Source organism: Heterodontus francisci, unplaced genomic scaffold, assembly GCF_036365525.1.
Source record: "Heterodontus francisci isolate sHetFra1 unplaced genomic scaffold, sHetFra1.hap1 HAP1_SCAFFOLD_58, whole genome shotgun sequence".
Classification (NCBI taxonomy): Eukaryota; Metazoa; Chordata; class Chondrichthyes; order Heterodontiformes; family Heterodontidae; genus Heterodontus; species Heterodontus francisci.
In genome coordinates, this window is record NW_027142006.1 from 5,781,581 (window position 1) to 5,808,461 (window position 26,881).

The following is a 26,881-nucleotide window of genomic DNA, read 5'->3' on the forward strand; positions in this document are numbered from 1 at the left end:
ATGGACTGAGAGATCAGCATCGAGTCCGGGGCAAGTTCAGGGGCAGGCGGGGGCTGTTTGTTTGAGGCGGAGTGGAGCAGGAACTGGTCCCGGAACATGGAGTGAGTGGGGGAAGGGAGAGGCCATTCTCGGGTTGTGTGTGGACAAGGGGATGGAGACAGAATGGGAAGAAACTGTTACTGCAGTGCAGTCAAACAATGATAATATTTGTATGGCTGGGCTTCCTTTGTGGGCGTTTATAATTATCATGACAGATTAAATTCATTAAAATCCTGTATCTTCTACCTCACCAGTATTTGAATTATAAACATTCTTTTGTTCAAACAGGCAAATAATTGAATGAACCAAAATAAATGATGTTTCCTCCACCAAGTTACATGGAAGAGTGTCACCAGCTCCTTCTCACACACAGTCCGTACATTATCACTCACAGAGTGCAGAGACACAGAGAGGTCATCAGTTCCACAGTCTCAGACAGCAGAAACAGATCCAGAGACACATTTTCAATCCATCAATCAAATGGAGCAGGAGAGACGCACGTTGTTTTCATGTCACCCCAACTCAGTACCACTGACAGGTAGATACACAAATCCCAGTCCAAATTCTCACCCACTATCAAATTATCAGTGTGTCAATCCCACAAAAGAGCAACCTCAGCTACAAATTAAATGCACATAGAACTGACACATGGCTGCTGTTTCAAAGTTACAGAAATAATCTCAATGAAGTGCTCCGAGATTCAAGTTAAATGCCAGCCTAATATTTACACGGGTTTTGACTTTATTACCAGTATTAATTCCCATAATGTGTCCAGACATATACATTAGATACAAATCTCAAGTGCATAATCAGATTGCAGAGATACAAACTCAGATTCCACTTTAAAACTCATCCGGATTGTGAAACTAAAAGATACAATATAAATTTGATTCGTATAGTTTGAGCTATAAATTACGTACCAGTCCTAAAACCTCATATAGTGTCAGATGGAAGATACTGTACAATTCCAGACTGAGCTCATTTTACATGCAAGTCCAAGATTCTCACTCAGAGTTAGACTGAATGGCACTGATCAAATTGATGAGTACAGCCTGAGTTACACTTGCACATCAATCCTGTATCAGATTGCAGGATACATTATATTTCACGATTGTGTTCACAGTGACAGATACTATTTAATACTGGGCAAAACCTCAAACAGGATTTATGTATCGACCTGTCTGCTTAAAACCTACCACATCAGTGGCCTGTTGCTGCGCTGAATTTTTATGTAGAATAAATCCAGACTTGCACCAGTCCCAGTGACGGAAGGTTATATAATGAATCCCACACTCTCACAGAGTACCAGACACTAACAGATAGAGAGTGATTTTGAAACCCATGCTAGGTGCCAGATGCTGAAAGGTATAGGTTGATTACTGCACTCACTGACAGTACCTCAGCCTGAGTCATCTAAAGCAACCTAACACACAAATAGTAGCACTGAGAGATTGAGAAAGAGTCCAAAACTCAGAGTAACAGACACTGATAGACACAATCTGAAAACTGCACGCACATGGATATAGTATTGGCTAACTCACAAGAAACAGGGTGGGGATAATTGGGGAATTTTCAAATTGGCAAACTGTGACTAATGGAGTGCCACAGAGATCAGTGCTGGTGCCTCAATCTTTATGGTCTTTATTAATAACTTGCATGAAGGGACCGAGTGTAAATCCAAATTTATGGATGGTACAACGATAGGTAGGAAAGCAAGTTGTGAGAAGGACACAAAGTGTCTGCAAAGAGATATAGATAGGTTAAATCAATGGGAAAATGTTTGGAGTATAATATGGGAAAATGTGAGATTGTCTACTTTGGCAGGAAGAATAGAAAAACAGAATATTACTTGCATAGAGACAGACTGCAGAATGCTGCTGTACCAAGGGATCTGTGTGTCCAAATACATGAATTACAAAAATGTTAGCATGCAGCTATAGCAAGTAATTAGGAAGGCAACTGGAATGTTGGCATTTTTAGCGTGGGGAATGGAGTTTAAAAGTCGGGAAGATTTGCTGTAACTGTACAGGGCATTAATGACATCCCAACTAAAGTACTCCACACAGTTGTGGTCTCCTTACTTAAGGAGGGCTATACTTGCATTGGAATCAGTTCAGAGAAGGTTCACTCGGCTGATACTTGGGAAGTTGGATTGTCTTATGAGAAAAAGTTGAGCAGGTTGGGCCTACTGGAGTTTAGGAGATTGAGAGGTGATCTTATTGAAACCTATAAGATTCTCAGTGGGCTGGACAGGGAGATGCTGAGAGGATATTTCTCCTTCTGGGGGAATGTAGAATTAGGGGCCACAGTTTCAAGATAAGTGGCCTCCCATTCAAGAAGGAGATGAGGAGGAATTTCTTCGCTCAGAGGGTTGTTCATCTTTGGAATTCTGTTCTCCAGAGGACTGTGGAGGCTGGATCATTGAATATATTCAAGGCTGTGATAGACAGATTTTTGATCTAAAAGGCAGTCAATGGTCATGGGCGCAGGCAGGAAAGTGGAGTCAAGGCCACAATCAGAACAGCCCCGATCTTATTGAATGGCGGAGCAGGCTCGATGGGCCAAATGGAGATCTCCTGCTCCTATTTTGTATCTTTTTATCTTCTTGCACACACACACACTCAACCAGTGTGTGGCAGTGGATCTAGAATTAATCCCACTTTCGTACAAAATACCAGCGACTGAAAGGTACAGAATAAATCCCACAGATACATACAGTATGACTGACAGGTACAGAATGAATCCCATGCTCACACACAGCACCAGGGATTGAAAGATACATGTGATTCCCACCCTCACAGAACAATATCAGACTGAGTTACAGAATGATTTCCACATTCACACAGAGCACCACTGACTGCTAATTAATTCATCCCACGATCACACACACTACCAGAGGCCGACAGATACAGAATGTATCGCACACTTTCACAAAGTACCAGTGAGTGACAGGTTACAGAACGAATCCCGCATTCACAAACTGTAATAGAGAATGGCAGATCCAGTACCAATGACCAATTCAGAATGAACTCCAAATTTACACATGACACTAGAGATGGAGAGATACATAATTAATTCCACATTCACACTCTGCGAGAGACTGATAGTTACAAAATGGATCCAGAACATGCAGACAGTGCCAGAGACTGACAGTTACAGAATGAAGTAAACACTCACATACTGTACCAGAAATGACAGAAATGGAATTGATACCACACATATACGCAATACCAGAGATGGAGCAACAGAATGAATCACACACACACAACAGGAAAAGAGATAGAGTTATACAGAATGAATCTCACACTCATGTACAGTACAACAGATTAACAAGTCAATGATCAACCTCAAACACACATACATTACCAAGGGTCAGTTCAGAATGACTACAAATCTCAAATAATGTGTTAGAGGTTGAAAGATGCAGGTGAATACAAAACTCACACACAAGATACTAATAGATACAGCCTGAAAACTGCACTCAAACACAGTACAAGGGACTGACAGATACTGAATGAATCCCACACTCATATTCAAAACCAGAGACTGACAGATGCAGAATGGATGTCACACTAAACTTCTTCTTCGGAACTCCCTCGGGAATGAGGATGACTTTCTTCCACTCCAGGGTTGTGGGTCCTTAGGTAACTGAATAGTCCAATTCTTGATCCACACACTCGGCCACAGGTGGGGCAGATGGTGCTTGGTGAAGTGGGTGAATGGGATTCTCCAATTTCCAAATACTCCTTCCACTGTTTGCATTTGGTTGCTTCCTGGGCATGTCGACGAATTTCAAACTGGCTGGCACCTTCGCGGATGCTTCTTCTCCATTTTGGGTGGTCTCAGGCAAGAGATGCCCATGAATCAGTGCAGATGTCACATTTTTTCAGGATGTCTTGAAGGAAATTCTTGTAATGTTTCCTCTGTCCTCCTGGTAGCTTCTTGCCCTGATGGAGTTCAAAGTAGAAAGCTTGTTTTGGGACTCTGGCGTCAGGCATGGGGATGATGTGGCCCATCCAACATAACTGACTAGCCATGATCAGTGTCTCGATACTGGGGATGTTGGCCTGAGAGAGGACACTGATATTGCAGCGCCTGTCCTGCAACTGAATTTGCAGGATCTTGCGGAATCACCACCGGTGATATCTCTCCAGGGCTTTGAGATGTCTGCTGTACAGTGTCCATATTTCTGACACATACAGGAGGGCAGGTAACACTGCAGCCATGTCAACCATGAGCTTGGTGTCTGATTTGAGTTCTTTGTCATCAAACATTCTTTTCCTCAGATGACTGAAGGCTACGCTGACACGCTAGAGGTGATGCTGCGTGTCATCGTCGATATCTGCCCTTGGTGACAGGAGGTTCCCAAGGTATGAGCAGTGATCCACATTGCCCAATGGTTCACCGTGGATCTTGATAGTCGAGGGGCAGTGTCGGGGAGCAGGCTGGTAGAGGACCTTTGTCTTCTGGATGTTTTGCTTAAGGCCAATTATTTCATACACCTCCGTGAATGCATTGATCAGGGTTTGACGCTTGGCCTCTGAGTGTGCGCATACGCAGGCGTCGTCAGCATACTGCAGCTTGATGACAGAGGTTGGAGTGGCCTTACATCTGGACTGGAGGCAACATAGGTTAAATAGTTTCCCTCTCGTCCTGTCGAGTAGATCTACACATGCGACCTAAAGAACAGCTGATGGGCTGAAAGAACACTGGAACTACAAAAATTAGCTGACAGCCACGACATGTGTGGATTCTTCAGCACAGTCAACAGCATTCACGGCCCATGTATCCAAGGACCTACCCCACTGAGAGCAAAAGAATGGAGTGACATTTATCAAGGACAGATAGGCAGTCTGCACTCGTTGCAAGGAGCACTTTGAAGATCTCCTCAATTGTGACTCAGTCCTTGATGCGAGTGCTCTTGACCGCATTCCACAGCATGCTACCCACCGTGCTGTCAGCACAATCCCAGCCTGACAGAGATTGAAAAGGCCATCTGACAGCTAAAAAACAATAAGGCCGCTGGCATAGATGGAATTCCCATCAAAATTCTAAAATCTGGCAGAGAAGCACTCTTGACACAAATACATGGTCTAATTTCCCTCATTTGGAAGGAGGAGAGCATGACAGGGATCTCTGAGACACTGTAATAGTGATCATCTTTAAAGAAGGTGACAAGACTGACTGTGGTAACTACAGAGGGGTATCCCTGCTGTCCGTCACAGGGAAGGCCATCACAAGAGTCCCTCTCAACTGCCTCCTCCCCGTGGCTGAAGAGCTCCTACTGGAATCACAATGTGGATTCTGTCCATCAAGAAGCACAATGGACATGATCTTCACAGCAAGACAACTCCAAGAAAATGTAGGGAGCAGCAACAACCTTTCTACCTGGTCTTCTCTGACCTGACAAAGGCCTTCGACTCTACCAACCAGGAGGGATTATGGAACGTCCTCAAATTTGGCTGCCCAGAGAAATTCATCATCATCCTCTGACGACTGCATGATGACATGCAAGCTGTAATCCTTCCAACGGACCTACCACTGACCCAATCCCAATGCAAACTGGGGTCGAGCAAGGCTGTGTCATCGCACCAATGCTCTTTTCCATCATCATTGCCGCAACACTCCACCTCATCTCCTCATACTCACAGTACCAGAGACTGACAGATACAGAATGGATGTCACACTCACAGTACCAGAGTCTGACAGATACAGAATGGATGTCACACTCACAGTACCAGAGTCTGACAGACACAGAATGGATGTCACACTCACAGTCCTGGAGTTTGATAGATACAGAATGGATGTCACACTCACAGTACCAGAGTTTGACAGATACAGAATGGATGTCACACTCACAGTCCTAGAGTCTGACAGATACAGAATGGATGTCACACTCACAGTACCAGAGTCTGACAGATACAGAATGGATGTCACACTCACAGTCCTAGAGTTTGATAGATACAGAATGAATCCACACAGCACCGGAGACTTCTTTTCTTCTTCTTCTTCTTTGGCCTCCTTGTCTCGAGAGACAATGGGTAAGTGCCTGGAGCTAGTCAGTGGTTTGTGAAGCAGCGTCTGGAATGGCTATAAAAGGCACATTCCAGAGCGACAGACTCTTCCACAGGTGCTGCAGATAAAATTGGTTGTCAGGGCTGTTACACAGTTGTTTCTCCCCTTGAGCTTCTGTCTTTTTTCCTGCCAACTGCTAAGTCTCTTCGGCTCACCACACTTTAGCGCCGCATTTATGGCTGTCCGCCAGCTCTGGCGATCACTGGCAACTGACTCCCACGACTTGTGATCAATGTCACAGGACTTCATGTCGTGTTTGCAAACGACATTAAAGCAGAGACATGGATGGTCGGTGGTTCTGATACCAGTGACGAGGTTGCTGTACAATGTGTCCTTGGGGATCCTGCCATCTTCCATGCGGCTCACATGGCCAAGCCATCTCAAGCGCCGCTGGCTCCTTAGGGTGTATATGCTGGGGATGTTGACCGCCTCAAGGACTTCTGTGTTGGAGATACGGTCCTGCCACCTGATGCCAAGGATTCTCCAGAGGCAGCAAAGATGGAATGTATTGAGACGTCACTCTTGGCTGACATACGTTGTCCAGGCCTCGCTGCCGTCGAGCAAAGTACTGAGGACACAGGCTTGATATACTTGGACTTTTGTGTTCCATGTCAGTGTGCCATTTCCCCACACTCACTTGGCCAGTCTGGACATAGCAGTGTTCTCGCACCTACACTGTTTGGGATCTTCTTCTCCCTGCTGCTCTCACATGCGTTCAAGTCTTCAGAAGAAGGAATTTTCCTCCACACAAGATCAGATGGCAGTTTGTTCAACCTTGCCCGTCTAAGAGCGAAGAGCAAAGTACAGAAAGTCCGCATCAGGGAACTCCTCTTTGCTGACGATGCTGCATTAACATCCCACACTGAAGAGTGTCTGCAGAGACTCATTGACAGCATTGCGGCTGCCTGCAACGAATTTGGCCTAACCATCATCCTCAAGAAAACGAACATCATGGGACAGGACATTATAAATACTCCATCCATCAATATGGGCGAACACGCTCTGGAAGTGGTTCAAGAGTTCACCTGTCCAGGCTCAACTATCACCAGTAACCTGTCTCCCGATGCAGAAGTCAACAAGCACATGGGAAAGGCTTCCACTGGTATGTCCAGACTGGCCAAGAGAGTGTGGGAAAATGGTGCACTGACACGGAACCAGAGACTGAGAGCTACCAAATTACATAAAACACTCAAACACAGGAGCAGAGAGTAAAATAAACGGAATTAATTGCACACTCACATGCAATAGCAGAGACACAACGACACAGAATCAGTCAATAAGTGTCCTCCCAACAACAGCCAGGACATTTCCAGGGAGCTTGACACAGGGAGCGGCTGTTTTACTCCAAACTGGGACTGGAGAGAGTCTTTCTGAAATATACTTACAGATTGCAGTAAGGGTGTTTGTGATTGGCTGCAAATATTTATTCTGATTGGATGGCGGAAGACACCAATTGGAGAATTACAATATAAAACCGTTTTGACATCACTCCCAATCACCCAATCACAATCTTAACTTTCCCCCATCCCTCATTAGCATAGAGCTGTGGGATTGTCTATTTAATCCGCACTCGGAAGGGGTTTGGTTTATTTCTGTGTCTGAAATTGAAACTGAAGATGGTTGAGGAGAAGAAGAAAGCAGCTGCTAAGAAGGGCGCCAAGAAAACTGTGAGTAAACCGTCAGCAAAGGGAGGCAAAAGGCGGAGAAAGTCGAGGTAGGAGAGTTACTCCATCTGCATCTACAAAGTGATGAAGCAGGTTCACCCCGACACCGGTATCTCTGTCGGAAGGGACAAAGGCGGTGACCAAGTACACCAGCTCCAAGTAAAACTGCACAATGGACTGAAAAACATCCCAAACACAACGGCTCTTTTAAGAGCCACCCACATTCTCTCTGAAAAAGCTACAACATCATCTCTCTGGTTTTGATTTGTTTTGTTTTTTTATACGAAGAGTCTGGAACTTTCTAATTGCCTTTCTGATCTCTTTTAACCCCATGGATTCTGGGTGATTCAGTTTCACTGTCTGTGATATCTTTGTGTCTCTACTTAATAATGGGGCGTAAATTAATTACTGATCACTGAGCCCATGTGCGCTTTGATCTCGGACTATTCTCCGTCCTTTTTGAAACAGTCTGTAAGCGGCGGCAGAAAGTCTCATTCACAGCATTGTGGAAGCGGACACATTTCAGGTCAATCTTTGTCAAGATACCGCATCACTGATTCTAGATTGAACCTATTTGTGGGAGAAAAAAGCGGACAGAAGATTTTTACTGTCAGGAGTTGAAATGAGAGACTGAGGTTTCCGCCAACAGCGGGGTTTCTAGTAAATGTACTTATTAATTATTGAGGCCGAGCTTGAACAAGGGAAACAAGTGACTGAGAACTGATCTGTCAGCTCATTGACGAAATGGTACAATAGCGAAAATGAACGCGCACATGGGGTCAGTGATCAGTAATTAATTTACACGGCATTATTAAGTAGAGACACAAAGATCTCAACAGTGAACGTGAATCACCCAGAATCCATGGGGTTAAAACAGATATCACAAAGGCAATTAGAAAGTTCCAGACCCTTTGGATAAAAAAAAAACAAATTGATACTATCGGGATGATGTTGTAGCTTTTTTAGAGATTGTGGGTAGCTCTTAAAAGAGCCGTTGTGTTTGGGATGTTTTTCAGTCCATTGTGCAGTTTTACTTGGAGCTGGTGTACTTGGTCACCGCCTTTGCCCCTTCTGACACGGCGTGCTTGGCCAGCTCCCCGGGCAGCAGCAGGCGCACAGCGGTCTGGATCTCCCGGGAGCTGATGGTGCTGCGCTTGTTGTAATGGGCCAGGCGGGAAGCCTCACCCGCGATGCGCTCGAAAATATCGTTCACAAACGAGTTCATGATGCTCATGGCCTTGGAGGAGATGCCGGTGTCGGGGTGAACCTGCTTCATCACTTTGTAGATGTAGATGGAGTAACTCTCCTTCCTCGACTTTCTCCGCTTCTTGCCGCCCTTTGCTGACGGTTTACTCACAGTTTTCTTGGCTCCCTTCTTAGCAGCTGCTTTCTTCTTCTCCTCAACCATCTTCAGTTTCAACTTCAGACACAGAAATAAACCAAACCCCTTCCGAGTGCGGATTAAATAGACAATCCCACAGCTCTATGCTAAGGAGGGATGGGGAAAAGTAAAGATTGTGATTGGGTGATTGGGAGTGATGTCACAATGGTTTTCTATTGTAATACTGTAATTGGTGTCCTTCGCCATCCAATCACATTCAAACTTTGCAGCCAATCACAAACATTCGTACTGCAATCAGGAAGGATGTTTCACAAAGACACTCCCCAGCACCAGTTTACATTGAAAGTGCCGCTCCCTGTGTCAAGCTCTCTGGAAATGTTCTGCATGTTGTTGAGAGGACGCTTATTGATGATTCTGTGTCGTTGTGAGTGTGCAATTAATTCCATTTCTTTTATTCTCTGCTCCTGTGTTTGAGTGTGTTCTGTCATTCAGCAGTTCTCAATCTCTGGTGCTGTATGGATTTATTCTGTATTTATTTATTTCGAGATATCGCACTGAAACAGGCCCTTCGGGCCACCGAGTCTGTGCCGACCAACAATCACCCATTTATACTAACCCTGCAGTAATCCCAATCTACACTAGGGGCAATTTGCAATGACCAATTTACCTATCAACCTGCAAGTCTTTGGCGGTGGGAGGAAACCAGAGCACCCGGCGAAAACCCACCGGTCACAGGGAGAACTTGCAAACTCCGCACAGGCAGTACCCAGAATCGAGCCCGGGTCCCTGGAGCTGTGAGGCTGCAGTGCTAACCACTGCGCCACTGTATCTGTCAGACTCTGGTACTGTGTTTGAGTGTGACATCCATTCTGTATCTGTCAGTCTCTGTTGCTGTGTTTGAGTGTGAGGAGTTGAGGCGGAGTGTTGCGGCGAGGAAGATGGAAAAGAGCGTTGGTGCGATGACACAGACTTAGTTGACCCCAGTTTGCATTGGGATTGGGTCAGTGGTAGGTCCATTGGGAAGGATTACAGCTTGCATGTCATCATGCAGTCGTTGGAGGTCGGTGCCGAATTTTTCCGGCAGCCAAATTTGAGGAAGACGTTCCATAATCCTTCCTGGTTGGTCGAGTCGAAGGCCTTTGTCAGGTCAGAGAAGACCAGGTAGAAAGGTTGCTGCTGCTCCCTACATTTTCTTGGCGTTGTCTTGCTGTGAAGATCATGTCCACTGTGTCTCTTGATGGACAGAATCCACATTGTGATTCCAGTGGGAGATCTTCAGGCACGGGGAGGAGACAGTTGAGAAGGACTCTTGTGATGGCCTTCCCTGTAGTGAACAGCTGGGATACCCCTCTGTCATTACCACAGTCGGTCTTGTCACCATTTTTGGTGATGATCACAATGACAGCATCTCAGAGATCCCTGTCATGCTCTCGTCCTTCCAGCTGAGGGAAATGAGACCATGTATTTGTGTTAAGTCTTCTTCTCTGTCGTATTTTAGATTTTCAGAGGGAATTCCATCTATGCCGGTGGCCTTCATTTTTTTTTTACCTGTTAGATTGCCTTTTCAATTTCTGTTGGGCTGGGATTGTGCTGACGTCATGGTGGGGAACAAGCTGTGGAATGTGGCACTTGCATCAAGGACTGAGTTGCGATTGAGAAGATCTTCAAAGTGCTACTTCCAACGAGTGCTGACTGCCTCTCTGACCTTGATCAGTGTCACTCCATTCTTTACTCTCAGTAGGGTAGGTCCTTGGTAATTTGGGCCATAAATGGTCTTGACGGTGCTGAAGAATCCACACATGTCGTGGCTGTCAGCAAGTTGCTGTATTTCCTGCACTCTTTCAGCCCATCAGCTGTTCTTTAGTTCGTGTAAGCAGATCTACTCTCCCGGACGAGTGGGAAACTATTGAAACTACATTTCCTGAAGCAAGGCCGCTCCAACATCTGTCATTGGGCTGCAGTATGATGACAACGCTTGCATATGCGCACACTCAGAGGCCAAGCTTCAAACCCTCATCGATGCATTCATGGAGGCGCATGAAAGAATTGGCTTGAAGCAAAACATCCGGAAAGCGAAGGTCCTCTGCCAGCCTGCTCCCCGACACTGCCCCCGACTATTAAGATCCACGGCGAATCACTGGACAATGTGGATCACTGCTCATACCTTGGGAACCTCCTGTCACCAAGGGCAGATATCGACAATGACACTCAGGATCGCTTCTAGAAGGCCATGTGGCCCATAAATCCTGCTCTGCCATTCAATAAGATCATGCCTGTTCTGATTGAGGCCTTAATTCCACTTTCCTGCCTGTGCCCATTGACCAATGACTCCCTTGTACATGAAAAGATCTGTCTATCACAGCCTTGAATATATTCAATGACCCAGCCTCCACAGTCCTCTGGAGAACAGAATTCCAAAGATGAGCAACCCTCTGACAGAAGAAATTCCTCCTCATCTCTTTCTTGAATGGGAGACCACTTATCTTGAAACTGTGGCCCATAATTCTACATTCCCCCACAAGGAGAAGCATCTTCCCAGCATCTACCTGTCCAGCCCACTGAGAATCTTATAGGTTTCAATAAGATCACCTCTCAATCTTCTAAACTCCAGTGAGTAGAGGCCCAATCTGCTCAACTTTTTCTCACAAGTCAACCCTTCATCCCAGTAATCAGCCTAGTGAACATTCTTTGAACTGATTCCAATACAAGTATATCCCTCCTTAAGTAAGGAGACCAAAACTGTATGAAGTACTTTAGTTGGGATGCCACTAATGCCCTGCACAGTTCCAGCAAAACTTCCCTACTTTTATACTCCATTCCCCTTGCTAAAAATTCCAACATTCCATTTGCATTCCTAATTACTTGCTATACCTTCATGCTAACTTTTCTGTAATTCATGTACCTGGCACCCAGATCCCTCAGTACAGCAGCATTCTGCAGTCTGTCTCTGTGTAAGTAATATTCTGTTTTTCTATTCTTCCTGCCAAAGTAGACAATCTCACATTTTCCTATATTATACTCCATCTGCCAAACTTTTGCCCACTGACTTAACCTATCTATATCTCTTTGCAGACACTTTATGTCCTCCTCACAACTTTCTTTCCTACCTATCTTTGTACCACCAATAAATTTGGCAACAGTTCACTCAGTGCCTTCATGCAATTATTAATATAGACCATAAATAGTTGAGGCACCAGCACTGATCCCTGTGACATTCCATTAGTTACAGTTTTCCAATCTGAAAATGCCCCATTAGTCCCCACTCTCTGTTTCCTGTGAGTTAGCCAATCTTATATCCATGTGTGTGTAATTTTCAGTTTGTATCTATCAGTGTCTGGTACTCTATGTGAGTTTTGGACTCTTTCTTACACTCTCACTGCTATTTTTTGTGTGTTAGGTTGCTTTAGATGACTCAGGCTGAAGTACTGTGAGTGAGTGCAGTAATCAACCTATATCTTTCAGCATCTGGCACTGAGCATGTGTTTCAGCATCACTCTCTATCTGTCAGTATCTGGTACTCTGTGTGAGTGTGGGATTCATTATATAATCCTCCGTCCCTGGGACTGATGGCAAGTCTGGATTTATTCTCCATAAAATGTCAGCACAGCAACAGGCCATTGATGTGGTAGGTTTTCAGCAGACAATATATTTGAGGTTTTGCTTAGTATTAAATATCTGTCACTGTGAACACAATAGTGAAAGATAATGTATCCTGCAATCTGATACAGGATTGGTGTGCAAGTGTAACTCAGGCTGTACTAATCAATTTGATCAGTGCCATTCAGTCTGAGTGAGTATCTTGGACTTGCATGTAAAATGAGCTCAGTCTGGAATTGTACAGTATCTTCCATCTGCCACTGTACGAGGTTTCAGGACTGGTATGTAACTTATAGCTCAGACTATACTGATCAAATTTATAATGTATCTTTTAGTTTCACAATCTGGATGAGTTTTAAACTGGAATCTGAGTTTGGATCTCAGGTTATATGATATTTCAGAATCTCTCAATCTGATTATGAACTTGAGTCTAATGTATATGTCTGGAAACATGATGGGAATTAATACTGATAATAAACTCATAACCTGTGTAAATATTGGGCTGGTATTTAACTTAAATCTCAGAGTACATTATTGAGGTTAATTCTGTCACTTTGAAACAGGAACCACGTGTCAGTTCTCTGTGTGTTTAATTTGTAGCTGAGGTTGCACTATTGTGGGATTGACACACTGATAACTTGATAGTGGGTGAGATGTTGGACTGGGATTTATGTATCTACCTGTCAGTGGTAATGAGTTGGGGTGACATAGAAACAACGTCTGTCTTTCCTGCTCTATTTGATTGATGGATTGAAAATGTGTCTCTGGAACTATTTCTGCTGTCTGAGACTGTGGAACTGATGACCTGTCTGTGACTGCGCTCTGTGAGTGATAATGTACATATTGTGTGTGAGAAGGAACTGGTGACACTCTTCCTTGTAACTTGGGTGGAGGAAATAGCCCATTTATTCTGGTTCATTCAATCATTTGCCTGTTTGAACAAAAGTATGTTTGTAACTAAAATACAGGTGAGATCAAAGATATAGAGTTTGAATGAATTTAATCTCTCAAATAATAATCATTATGGATACCCGCAAAAGAACCACCGCAACACAAATATTGTCACTGTTTCACTCCACTACAGTAAGTTTCTTCCCATTCTGTCTCCATCCCCTTGTCCACACACAACCCGAGAATGGCCTCTCCACTCACTCCATGTTCTGAGACCAGTTCCAGATCCACTCCGCCTCTTACAAACAGCCCTCGTCTGCCCCTGAACTTGCCCCGGACTCGATGCTGATCTCTGAGTCTATCTGCGGACATGCTCCCAAAGCGATCTGCTGCTGGAAGGAGGCTGCTGTTTGCTGCCTTGCCCCGGGACCGGGATCTCTCCATTCGCGGCTGTTTTAAACCATCTTCTTCCGCTCACAGGCAGTGCTGGGGGAGGGGTGCGCTGTCGCAGATTTCTGCAGCACTTCAGCCAGAAACGTGGAAAACTTCCGGCACAGAATGAGTCCATTCGGCCCATCGTGTCCGCGCCAGCGGAATGAGAGGGATATCGCCTGTTCCCACAGTTTGTTGTTATTGGACAGTGAAGTGTGGAAACAGAAACGGACAGTCAGGATGTGGGGAGTTACACAAAGAGAATCTATTATAAGCACCAGGTGAGAAGTGTGAAGGATACATTTTAAACAGCGGCTGTTTGGTTTCATTTGAACGGTTAGACCATGAGAGCGGGATCAGGAAATCTGACCTGTGTAAAAGTCCCTGCTCCATCGGTCAGTCCCATTCATGGCCCAGTGGATTGTTTCTGGATGTTATTTAATTGTTGTAAAATGGCCAAAGCCCCTGGTATGCAGTCGCTGGGGGCTGCAGGACTGCAGTGGAATCAGACACTGACTCTGTTTGTATTGCTGGGTTTCCTTTGTGATTGTTCACAATGATTATTCATTGAAAAATTGTTTTGGTCTCTCTTGTAACTTCCATCACATCTCTTCCTGAATTATAATAAATACTTTTTCTTTCCACAGGCAATACTTGAGGAAGCTGAATAAATGTAGTGATTCCTCGACACAAGGGGAAGTGCAGCCAGCTCCTCACACACAGTAAGTACAGTATCAGTCACAGAGAGCAGAGACATCAATTCCACAATCACCGACAGCAGAAGTAGTCAGAACACAAAAACACACAAAATAGGAGCAGGAGTAGATCATATGGCCCGTGGAGCCTGCTCCGCCATTCAGTACCATCATGGATGATCTTAGGCTTCAATTCCACTTTCCCGCCTGCTCGCCTTATCCCCTGATTCTCTGAGAGATCAAAAATCTGTCTATCGCAGCTTTGCATGTATTCAATGATGGAGCATCCACAATACTCTGGAGTAGAAAATTCCAAAGATTCACAACCCTTTGAGTGAAATAATTTCTCCTCATCTCAGTCCTAAATGATCAGCCCCTTATCGTGGGACTGTGTCCCCATGTTTTAGATTCTCTGACCAGCAGAAACAATCTCAGTGTCTCCCCTATCCAGCCCCTTCGGAATTTTGTATGTTTCAATGAGATCACCTCTCATTCTTCTAAACTCCAGAGTATAGGCCCAATTTACTCAGCCTCTCATGATAGGACAATCCCCTCATCCCAGGGACTAATTTAGTGAACATTTGCTGCACCGCCTCCAATGCACATATATCCTTTCTTAAGTGTGCAGACCAAAACTTCACACTGTATTCCAGATGTGGTCTCACCGAAATCCTGTGCAATTGTAACTCACTTCTTTATTGCTGTATTCTAATCCCCTCGCAATAAAGGCCAACACGCCATTTGCCTTCCTAATTGCTTGTTGTACCTGCATGCTAACTTTCTGTATTCCTTGTACAAGAACACTCAATTCTCTTTGAACACCAACAGTTACAAGTTTCACACCTTTTATCAAATATTCTACTTTTCTATTCTTATGACCAAAGTGAAGAACTTCACACTTCCCTACATTATACTCCATCTTCTTGCCCACTCACTGAACTTGTCTAAATCTCTTTGCAGCCTCTCTATGTCCTCCCACAGCTTCCCTTTCCACCTACCTTTGTATCATCAGCAAACCTAGATACATTACTCTCTGTCTCTTCATCTAAGTCATTAATTTAGATTGTAAATAGCTGAGACCCCAGCACTTATCCTTGCGACACTCCATTATTCACTGCCTGCCAATCTGTTTCTACCCACTCTTTGCTTCCTGTCCGTTAACCAATCCTCTATCCATGCTAATATATTACCCACAATTCCATGAGTCCCTTATCTTCTCTATTAACCTTTTATGTAGCACCTTATTGAATGCCTTTTGGAAATCCAGGAATATGACTAGTTTCCCTTTACCCTGCTAGTTACATCCTCAAAAAACTCTCATAAATTTGTCAAACAAGATTTCCCTTCAGGAAAATCATGTTGACTTGTTTGAATGCTTTTCTCAATGCATTGTTCAGACTTCCTGCATTTTCCCAAGGACTGATATTAGGCTAACTGGCCTGTAGTTCACAGTTTTCTCTCTCCCTCCTTTCCTGAAAGGCAGTGTAACATTTGCCAACTTCCAATCTGATGGAAATTTTCTGACCCCCTCCCACACCCACTGCAATATTACAGGGAACGGGGGTGGGGAGAAACAGCCTGTCTGCCCCAGGCCAAGCAAGGCCCTTAATTGGCCAATTAACAGCCACTTATGGGCCTCCTCTCTCTGCTGCAGGTATTTTATCCTCGGTTGGGTTGGGGGCGGGGAGGCAGTGTGGCAAAGGCACCAAGAACCCTGCCTGATAAAACCAGGCATCTTTCTTGCGGGCTGCGGGGGGGTCCTCCTGATTAGGCACCCTGTTCCCCATGGAGGGCCACCCTCAAAGCTCCAACCGCTCCCATTGGGCACCCCCGGACCTTGTACCTGACCCCCCATTGCCTCAGACTTAAAGGCAACATTATATATTCTATCAGAACAGACTGAATGACAAATAACATAGCACTCCACAAAACTATAGTGTTCGAGTGAAAGATATTGTCTCAGTTATTTATTGCAGCCTGAGCTACACATTATATGCCAATCTAAAATCACATACAGTTTCAGACTGAGATACAGTATTTATTCCATAAATGCAAAATGAGCTATATGTCCCACAGGAGTTCATACTATTGAACAAGCCTGGGCTGTTTTCTCTAAGTGGTCACCTAATAGAAGCATTGCATAATATGAAGGGTTTCGTTAGGGTAGAGGTAGAGATGTTTCCCACTTGTGGTGGAGTCCAAAGCTGTCGATATGAAATAGTCAGTAATAAATTAAATAAATAACTCAGGGGAATCTTCTTTACCCTGCTTTGACAGCACTTGAGCTGCTGAACATTGTTACATTTAACATCAAGCTAAATGATTAAATGAGGCAAAAACAATTTGAGAGATTTGCTGATAGGATTAGATGAAGTAGGGTTGGAGTAACCTCATTGGAACTACCAGCACTTGGGCAGAAAAGCCTGTCTCTGTGCTGTAAATACTATGTTATTTTGTGTAGAGTGAATCCAGAATGACAAACTAACCCAGAGATTAATGGCTACTGAATGCATCCCACACACAGGCAGTACCAGAGACTGACAGATACTGAACAAAATCCACACTCACAGGCAGTACCAGAGACTGACAGATGCTGAACAAAACTCACACTCACAGGAAGTACCAGAGACTGACAGATACTGAACAAAACCCACACTCACAGGCAGTACCAGAGACTGACAGATACTGAACATAACCTCCACTCACAGGCAGTACCAGAGACTGACAGATACTGAACAAAACCCACACTCACAGGCAGTACCAGAGACTGACAGATACTGAACAAAACCCACACTCACAAGAAGTACCAGAGACTGACAGATACTGAACACAACCCACACTCACAGGCAGTACCAGAGACTGACATATACTGAACATAACCTACACTCACAGGCAGTGCCAGAGACTGACAGACATTGAACATAACCTAAACTCACAGGCAGTACCAGAGACTGACAGATACTGAACAAAACCCACACTCACAGGCAGTGCCAGAGACTGACAGACATTGAACATAACCTACACTCACAGGCAGTACCAGAAACTGAAAATATTGAACGAAAAGTACACACGCGGACAGTACCTGTGACTGACAGGTACTGAACAAAACACACACTCACAGGCAGGACCAGAGACTGACAGATGTTATGTCCATCCCAAATGCACAACAGAAACAATAACTGAGAGATCCAACAGAAATCCAACACTTACATATAATACCAGTGACTTAAAGGTACAGAATTAATCGCACTCTCAAATATAGTGCATGTGACTGGGATACAGAATGAGTCTATACTGACACATAGTACCAGGGAATGACAGATACAGAATGAATCACACAGTCACATACAGCAACAGGGACATTTTGGCACAGTATGAATCTGACAGTCGTGTACAGAAACAGAGGCTGACAGATATCAAATGAAACCCACACACACATACAGTGACACTGAGAGCTATAACATATATGCCACATTCATATATAGTACCAGAGATTGACAGATACAGAATGAATTCCACACACACAAACAGTTCCAGAGCCTTATACATTCAGAGTGAATATCACACTTTGTACCACAGACTGACCAATGCAGCATGAATCCCACACTCCCACTCAGTAATAGAGACTGACAGCCACAAATACAGAATGATTCTCATTCTCATGTACAGGACAACTGACTGATTTGCCACAATGGTGTCTCTAATCTTTGGGCAAACTCAGTGTAATAACAACTTGTCTCCATTCCCAGTATTTCTAAATCCCACCTGTCCTCCATAATCTGAACAATTATTGCATGTCGTGTTGACTGTCTGATCTGTAAACTGCACTGCATCACAGATTGCTGACATTTGCTAGCTGAAAGTGAGAACTGCAACATAGAAGCAGAAATTGGCACAGCCTGTCAGGGTTAATAAACAGGTAATGTGAGGTAATAAACTTTGTAATAAACTCATATTGCTTCACATTTTTATACAGAAAATAAAAGTAATCAATTCTTAATAAAAATGTTTACTACATTGATCTGATATTTGTAAATGTGCCCTGTTATATATTACACTACATTGAGCAGTATTTCTGTCTGATTTTTCAGGATACTATTTGCATTACTTCAAATAAAGAAAACATAACTACACAAAGAACTGAGCACAATGCTGAAAGTTTCACAGCAAACAGTCAAAAGGGAAAGAGATAACATATAGAAAGAAAAAAAGCTAAAATGCTGAAAACACTCAGCCAGTCCGGAAACAACTGTGGAGAAGAGAAGCTCGGGTTAATGGTCCAGTTCTGTGACCCTTCCATAGACCTGAAACATTGCTCCTCCCTTCCTCTCTCCACAAATACTGCTGGAACTGCTGAGTGTTTCCAGAATCTTCTGTTATTCAGATTTCTAGCGGCTGCGGTATTTCTCTTTTTGAAGAATAAAACAATTCCTGGGAGGGAATGAAAGTTTACATAAGAAATAAGAGCAGGAGTGGCCACTCTGCCCATTGAAATAGTTCCACCATTCAATAATATAACAGCTGTTCTCCTTCCTCAACTCCATCTTACCACACTGGCACAGCCCCCTTGATTCCCTTAATATCCAAAAACCTATCGATTTCTCTTGAATATACACAATGATTGAGCATCCAGAGCTCTCTGGGATACAGAATTCCAAAGATTCATAACCCTTTGACTGAAAAGAAAATCTCCTCTTCTCAGTCAAATATGACCAAGCCCTTTATACTGAGACTGTAACCCTTCATTCTAGATTGCCCAGCTAGAGGAAACATCCTCCCAGCATTTACCATGTCAAGCCACTGTGCATTTTATCTGCCAGTGAGATTACCTCTCACTCTACTGAGTTCTGGGGAACAGAGGCCTAGTCTATTCAATCTCTTCTCATAGGACAATCCCCTCATCCTAGGAAGCAGCCTAGTGGCACGTCTCTGTACTCCCTCTAAGGAAAGTATATCCTTCCTTAGATAAGGGGACCAAAACTGCACAGCACTCCAAGTGTGATCTCACGCTGTATAATTGCAATAAATACTCATACTCTAATCTCTTTGCAATAAAGACAAACATATCATTTGCTTTCCTAATTGGTTGAGTACCTGCACGTAAACTTTCTGTGATCCCTGGACAAGGACACTCGGGTCCCTCTGAATGTAAACATTCCCCATTCTCTCACTAATTTCAAAAATGTTCTGTATTGCTGTTTTAGATTAGAGATACAGCACTGAAACAGGCCCTTCGGCCCACCGAGTCTGTGCCGAACATCAACCACCCATTTATACTAATCCTACACTAATCCCATATTCCGACCAAACATCCCCACCTGTCCCTATATTTCCCTACCACCTGCCTCTGCAAGTGACAATTTATAATGGCCAATTTACCAATCAACCTGCAAGTCTTTTGGCTTGTGGGAGGAAACCGGAGCACCCGGAGAAAACCCACGCAGACACAGGGAGAACTTGCAAACTCCACACAGGCAGTATCCGGAATCGAACCCAGGTCCTTGGAGCTGTGAGGCTGCGGTGCTAACCACTGCGCCGCCCTGCCAAAGTGCGTAACTGTACACTTCTCCCCATTATATTCCATCTCTCACATTCTTGCCCACATACTTAGTCTGTCTAAATCCCTTTTTTCCCCCTTTGCATCCTCCTCACTGTTTACTTTGCCACCTCACTTTATATCATCGGCAAACATGGATAACATTACATTCGGTCACCTCATCTAAGTCATTGATACAGAATGGAAATAACTGAGTCCCGAGCACCTATCCTTGCAGTATCCAATTACTTACAGCTTTCCTGCCGAAAATGACTGGGTTATTCCTACTCTCTGTTTTTTGTCTGTTAACTACTACTCAATCTATACTAATATATTATCCCCAAATTGCATGGGACCTACATTGGTGTAATAACTACTTGTTTGATAACTTATTGAATGCTTTTTGAAAATCCAAACAGACTACATCCACTGGTTCCCCTTATCTGCCCTGGCAGTTACAACCTCTACATATTCTAATAATTTATCATTGACGATTTCCTTTTAATAAATCCATGTTGACTCTGCCCAACCATATTCTGATATTCCACATCACCCTTTACCACGTCTGTAATAATAGATTGTAGCATATTCCCCATTGCTGATGTCAGGCAAACTGGCCTCTAGTTCCTTGCTTTCTCTCTCCTTCCTTTCTTGAATAGTGTGGATATGTTTGTTACCCTCCAATCCACAGCTTCCAGAATCCAGGAATTGTTATTTTTATAAGCAATGGGAATAGCTGTGGGAAAATGAATCTGAGTAATTCTATTCTGAGTCCACTGTATGATTCAGGTCAAATAATAATTATCAATAAAAAAGGAGTAAAATCAGAGTTCAATTGAACTTTAATTTGAAGGAAATCAGTGTTGGAAATATGTTTATTCAAATTATACACTTCTTGGTTTGGGAAACAAAATTCCTTTGAGACAGTACCCAACTCAGTTCCTATCTTTCAGTTTCTCATCTGAGGAATTTAAGGAACGCCAAACTGTAATGGCTGGGAATCAAACCCGGGCACAGCTGCTTGGAAGGTCATTGACCTGAAACATTAACTCTGTTCTCTCTCCACAGATGCTGCCTGACCTGCTGAGTATTTCCAGCATTTTCTGTTTTTATTCCAGCTGTTTGGAAGGCAGCTATGTTCACTGCTCTAACAGCATCGCTCACATGGAGCAATACATTGAGTCTTTCTGTGGATTTTGGGACTGTGCCGCTGTCTTTTGGTCGCTGATGCTATAATCAGAGCCAATAAAATACTCAGCTCAGTTCCAGGTGTTTAAAACTGGTGAACTGAAAGGTGACATGAAGAAAAACTTTTTCATGGAGTGAATGATTAGGATCGGGGATGCCTGATAGGCTGAAGAAGGCAGATTCAATCATAGCTTTCAAAAGGGAATTGGATAAGTAATTGAAATGAAAAATATGCAGGGCGGAAGAAAGGCCAATAAGCTGGCATGGAATCAATGGGCTGAATGGCCTCCTATTGTGTTGTAACTATTCACTGATACTGTGAGTCTAAGACCAAAATTTGATTAAAGACGTGTTTCAGCCTAGTTTCTGTTACAGATCTCAAACAGAGTTTGGCTGTTTATCAGGGTGTTTCTGAACAGCAATAAATCACAATTTTACAGCACACAAAGAGTTCATTTGAACAATTGTGCCCGTGGCCGCTCTTTGAACGAATTATCTAATCAGTTCCACCTCCCTGTCATTTTCACATTGCCCTGTAATTTCCCCATCAAGTAATGATTCAATTCCCTCAGGAAAGTTATTATTGAATCTGTTTTCACCTCCCTTTTCAAGCAGTACATTTCTGATCATCAGAACGCGTGTTAAAATATCACCTCGTCTCCCCCTCTGATTCTTTTAACAATTCTGTGTCCACTGGTTACAGACCCTTCTGCCAGTGGGAACAGTTCCTCTTAAACCCATTACAATGTAGAACACAACTATTAAATATTACATTAACATCTCTGCTCCAAGAAGAATTAATCCAGCTTTGCTATTCTTTCCCGCATCTCTTGAACCATTCTGGTCAATCTCCTCTGCACTCTCTCTCAGGCCTTGATATCCCTGCTGAAGTGTGGAACCTAGAATTAGACACAATGCTCCAGCTGAGGCCGGTAACTAGTGATTTAATTTATAAAAGTTGAGCATAAACTCCTTGTTTGTGACCCGTATTCCCATTTCTGGTTTCTAACCCAGTGTCGGCTCTGAGCTGTTGAAACTGCCTGAATAAATATTTCCGCCCAACAAAGCGCTCAATTTAGAGAGGCCGGAATGTGAGAAGTTGCTGAAAATAAGGGATCCTCACAGCCAGGTGACATTTCCCAGTGGATTTTTCAATAGAAACTGGGGCTGGAGAGAGTCTTTGGGAAATGTAATTCCTGAATGAAGTGAGAGAGTTTGTGATTGGTTGCAGATGTTAAATCTGATTGGATGGCGAAAGAGACCAATTAGAGTATTACAATATCAAACCATTGTGACATCACTCCCAATCACAATCTTTACTTTCCCCCATCCCTCATTAGCATAGAGCTGTGGGATTGTCTATTTAATCCGCACTCGGAAGGGGTTTGGTTTATTTCTGTGTCTGAAATTGAAACTGAAGATGGTTGAGGAGAAGAAGAAAGCAGCTGCTAAGAAGGGCGCCAAGAAAACTGTGAGCAAACCGTCAGAAAAGGGCGGCAAGAGGCAGAGAAAGTCGAGGAAGGAGAGTTACTAAATCTACATCTACAAAGTGATGAAGCAGGTTCACCCCGACACCGGTATCTCCTCCAAGGCCATGAGCATCATGAACTCGTTTGTGAACGATATTTTCGAGCGCATCGCGGGTGAGGCTTCCCGCCTGGCCCATTACAACAAGCGCAGCACCATCAGCTCCCGGGAGATCCAGACCGCCGTGCGCCTGCTGCTGCCCGGGGAGCTGGCCAAGCACGCCGTGTCGGAAGGGACAAAGGCGGTGACCAAGTACACCAGCTCCAAGTAAAACTACACAATGGACTGAAAAACATCCCAAACACAACGGCTCTTTTAAGAGCCACCCACAATCTCTCTGAAAAAGCTGCATCCGAACATCTCTATTAAATCACTTAAAGACAATGTATAATATAATAAGGATCTTACTGCTGTGTTTGCTGTCCCATCAACCTTACAAGAACTCATAATCTGCTCACCCATCTTCACTTTTTTGCTTAAAGCTGTTATTGTACTGTTTTTTTTCACAGACCCTGAATGACCGCATTAACAGCTGCTTTCAGTGTTGAGGGTTAGACCTTAATCCCTTAATGATTTTATTAACAGCAACTCTCCGCAGTGCAACAGCCTGGGATGGGATTATTACAGAGCAGGTTAAGGGCAGTTCCAGAACTCGTTCCGGCTCCCTCTTTTCACAGAAGGACACTGAGCTCTGATTGAAAACTAAACAATGTTTCACTTCAGGCCAATGCAATGAACAGGGATTTATTCCCAACAGGGCCAGTTTGAAAGCGATTGGAGAATGAGCCACAATTTAAACAACATTTTACAAGTTGAATAAAAGAAAATACAGAGAAGGGATTTTAAATTTTTGACGAAGAATTACATTTATTTTCATCCGCTCCTTTCCGGCAATGAAATTGGCGGGCTTTTTGAAATTGAACAATTCTCTGCTTCTGATGTCGTGGCGGGTAAATCCCGCCCTCTTCTGTTTGTCAGTGACCTGATTATTGGTGAATATAGGCAAATGAAGTGAATTAGGTACCGACCAATGAGGAAAATTCTCAATCTATAAGTAAAGTAAATGCTGCGTAAATTAACCATTCTTTGTGAAAGCATTTGTGAGATTGTGGAAATGTCTGGAAGAGGAAAGACCGGCGGGAAAGCTCGGGCCAAGGCCAAGTCTCGCTCCTCCCGGTCTGGACTGCAGTTCCCGGTGGGCCGTGTTCACAGACTCCTGAGAAAGGGCAACTATGGTGAGCGTGTGGGTGCCGGAGTCCCGGTCTATCTGGCTGCTGTGCTCGAGTATCTGACTGCTGAAATCCTCGAGCTGGCCGGTAATGCGGCCCGGGACAACAAGAAGAGCCGCATCATCCCCAGACACCTGCAGCTGGCCGTGCGCAACGACGAGGAGCTCAACAAGCTGCTGGGAGGAGTGACCATCGCTCAGGGCGGGGTGCTGCCTAATATCCAGGCCGTGCTGCTGCCCAAGAAAGCCAGCGTTCAGAGCTCCCAGAAAAAGTAAAGCGGCCAAAATGTCATCTAATAACCCAAAGGCTCTTTTCAGAGCCACCCACAGTCTCTGTGAAAGGGCTGATTATTGTCTAATTCCAGCATGTCAGTAACAGAACAGAATAGGAACTGTTTAAAATGTTTCAGTAACTATTTCAGTGACTTCTCAGTGTGTCCCCCTGAATCCTGTGTGAAGGGGAATTACCCATCGTCTGTAACTTATCACTTCCACACCGAGTTTGAGTTATTGGTCCCTTAAGGATTGCTGAATGGAGTCTTTTCCCATGGAGTGGGAAATAAATGTCAGGTTAAAACTGTGCGTAAAATAGCGCCTGGAATTTGTGGCGATAAAAGCGGAATAAAAAATGGTCAAGGTTACGGGAAAATATTTTACCAACAAATTTAAATAGATTTTCCAGTAATCGCTTCTTTTCGACACTGAAATTGGCGCCTTTTTCGAATTCAAACTGTGTTAGGACGACAATTTAAGCCAATGATTTGCTGTGTTTTCGAATTCGAGGCTCTGCGATTGGTTAAGACATGCGAATGGGAAGAGGGTGACCAATCAGAAGTGAGCGCGGGCTCAAACCGGGAATTCCAGAGTGATGTGGCTTTTCACTGAGGGCATGTGTGGACTGGGGAAATAACTAAATGTGGAGCCTCAGGCGCTGTTTACACAGCCCGTTTAGAAAATCAAATCCACTGCACATCCTTGCTGCAATTGAAATGTCAAACTCTGCGATTCCAAGTTTCTACCCGAACACAGCGCAGATTTATTCCAGACAGTTCTGAACAGCCTATCAGATCTCCCGTTTCCAGGTCACTGCTCTCTCTGTGAGGCGGTGGGTGGCTCTTAGAAGAGCCTTTGTTGTGTGTTTGCAGGAAAGGGTCGAGTTGTTCAACCGCCGAATCCGTAGAGAGTGCGGCCCTGCCATTTCAGAGCGTACACCACATCCATGGCAGTGACCGTCTTGCGCTTGGCGTGCTCAGTGTAGGTGACCGCATCCCTGATCACATTCTCCAGGAAAACCTTCAACACCCCGCGAGTCTCCTCATAGATCAAACCCGAGATCCGCTTGACCCCGCCACAGCGAGCCAGGCGGCGGGCGGATTGCTGGTTTGGTGATGCCCTGGATATTCTCATGAAGCACTTTGCAGTGCGGCTTTGCTCCCCCTTTGCCCAGTCCTTTGCCTCCTTTACCTCTGCCTGACATTTTTTTATTTCCAAAATATACTTTATTCTTAAAAATCTGTAAAAATTACATTCCCAAACAGTTTAAAACAGCATCAAGTCAACAAATACCAACAGTGCAAAGGTGATCCGTTTCCTTCTATACAATTTTGAGTTGCCTCACAACCCTTCCATTTCATTGTCATGCCATATACATTTTTACATTTACAGCACAAAAAGTTTTCCCGATACAGTTCGAGGGGTTTCCCATGGATCCAGCCCCTCCGTTCAGCTTGGTGGGGGGACCTTACACAGTGGTCTTTCCACATTGAGCCTTTGCTGCGGCTGCCCCAAGCTTTAGTGCGTCCCTCAGCACGTAGTCCTGGACCTTGGAATGTGCCAGTCTGCAACATTCGGTCGTGTACAACTCTTTGCGCTGGAAGACCAGCAAGTTTCGGGCAGACCAAAGGACTTCTTTCACCGAGTTGATAGTGTTCCAGCAGCAGTTGATGTTTGTCTCGGTGTGCGTCCCTGGGAATAGCCCGGAGAGCACAGACTCCTGTGTTACAGAGCTGCTTGGGATGAACCTTGACAAAAACCACTGCATCTCTTTCCACATCTGCTTTGCAAAGACACATTCCAGGAGGAGGTGGGCAACCGTCTCTTCCCCACCACAGCCACCGTGGGGGCATTGTGCAGAGGGGGCGAGACTTCGGGTGTGCATGAAGGGTCTGACGGGGAAGGCTCTTCTCACCACCAGCCAAGCTACGTCTTGGTGCTTGTTTGAAAATTCTGGTGATGAGGCATTCTGCCAAATGACTTTGGCGGTCTGCTCGGGGAACCATCCGACAGGATCCCCCGTCTCCTTTTCCCGTAGGGCCTTGAGGACATTCCGTGCAGACCACTGCCTGATGGATCGGTGGTCAAAGGTGTTTTCCCGCAGAAACTGCTCCACGAAGGATAGGTGGTACGGCACAGTCCAACTTGATGGAGCGTTCTGCGGCAATGTGACCAGGCCCATCCTTCGCAACACCAGGGACAGATAGAACCTCAGCACGTAGTGACACTTGGAGTTTGCGTACTGGAGATCTACATACAGCTTGATGCAGCCGCACACGAAGGTGGTCATCAGGATGAGGGCCACGTTGGGTACATTTTTCCCGCCCTTGTCCAGTGATTTGAACATCGTGTCCCTCCGGATCCGGTCCATTTTAGATCCCCAGATGAAGCGGA

The 26,881-nt window shown here is 44.5% G+C and overlaps 1 protein-coding gene and 1 pseudogene across 1 annotated transcript; both read left to right on the top strand.

The window, feature by feature from the left end:
• The window catches only part of LOC137365873 (histone H2A-like), a 138,145-nt pseudogene extending 115,951 nt beyond the window's left edge, over nucleotides 1–22,194 (top strand).
• A 1,906-nt stretch (nucleotides 22,195–24,100) lies between these two features.
• On the top strand, nucleotides 24,101–24,490 carry LOC137365906 (histone H2A-like). The gene has a single exon (XM_068028150.1). It carries the CDS (start codon nucleotides 24,101–24,103, stop codon nucleotides 24,488–24,490), a length of 390 nt encoding a protein of 129 aa, XP_067884251.1.
• Nucleotides 24,491–26,881: the final 2,391 nt, after the last annotated feature.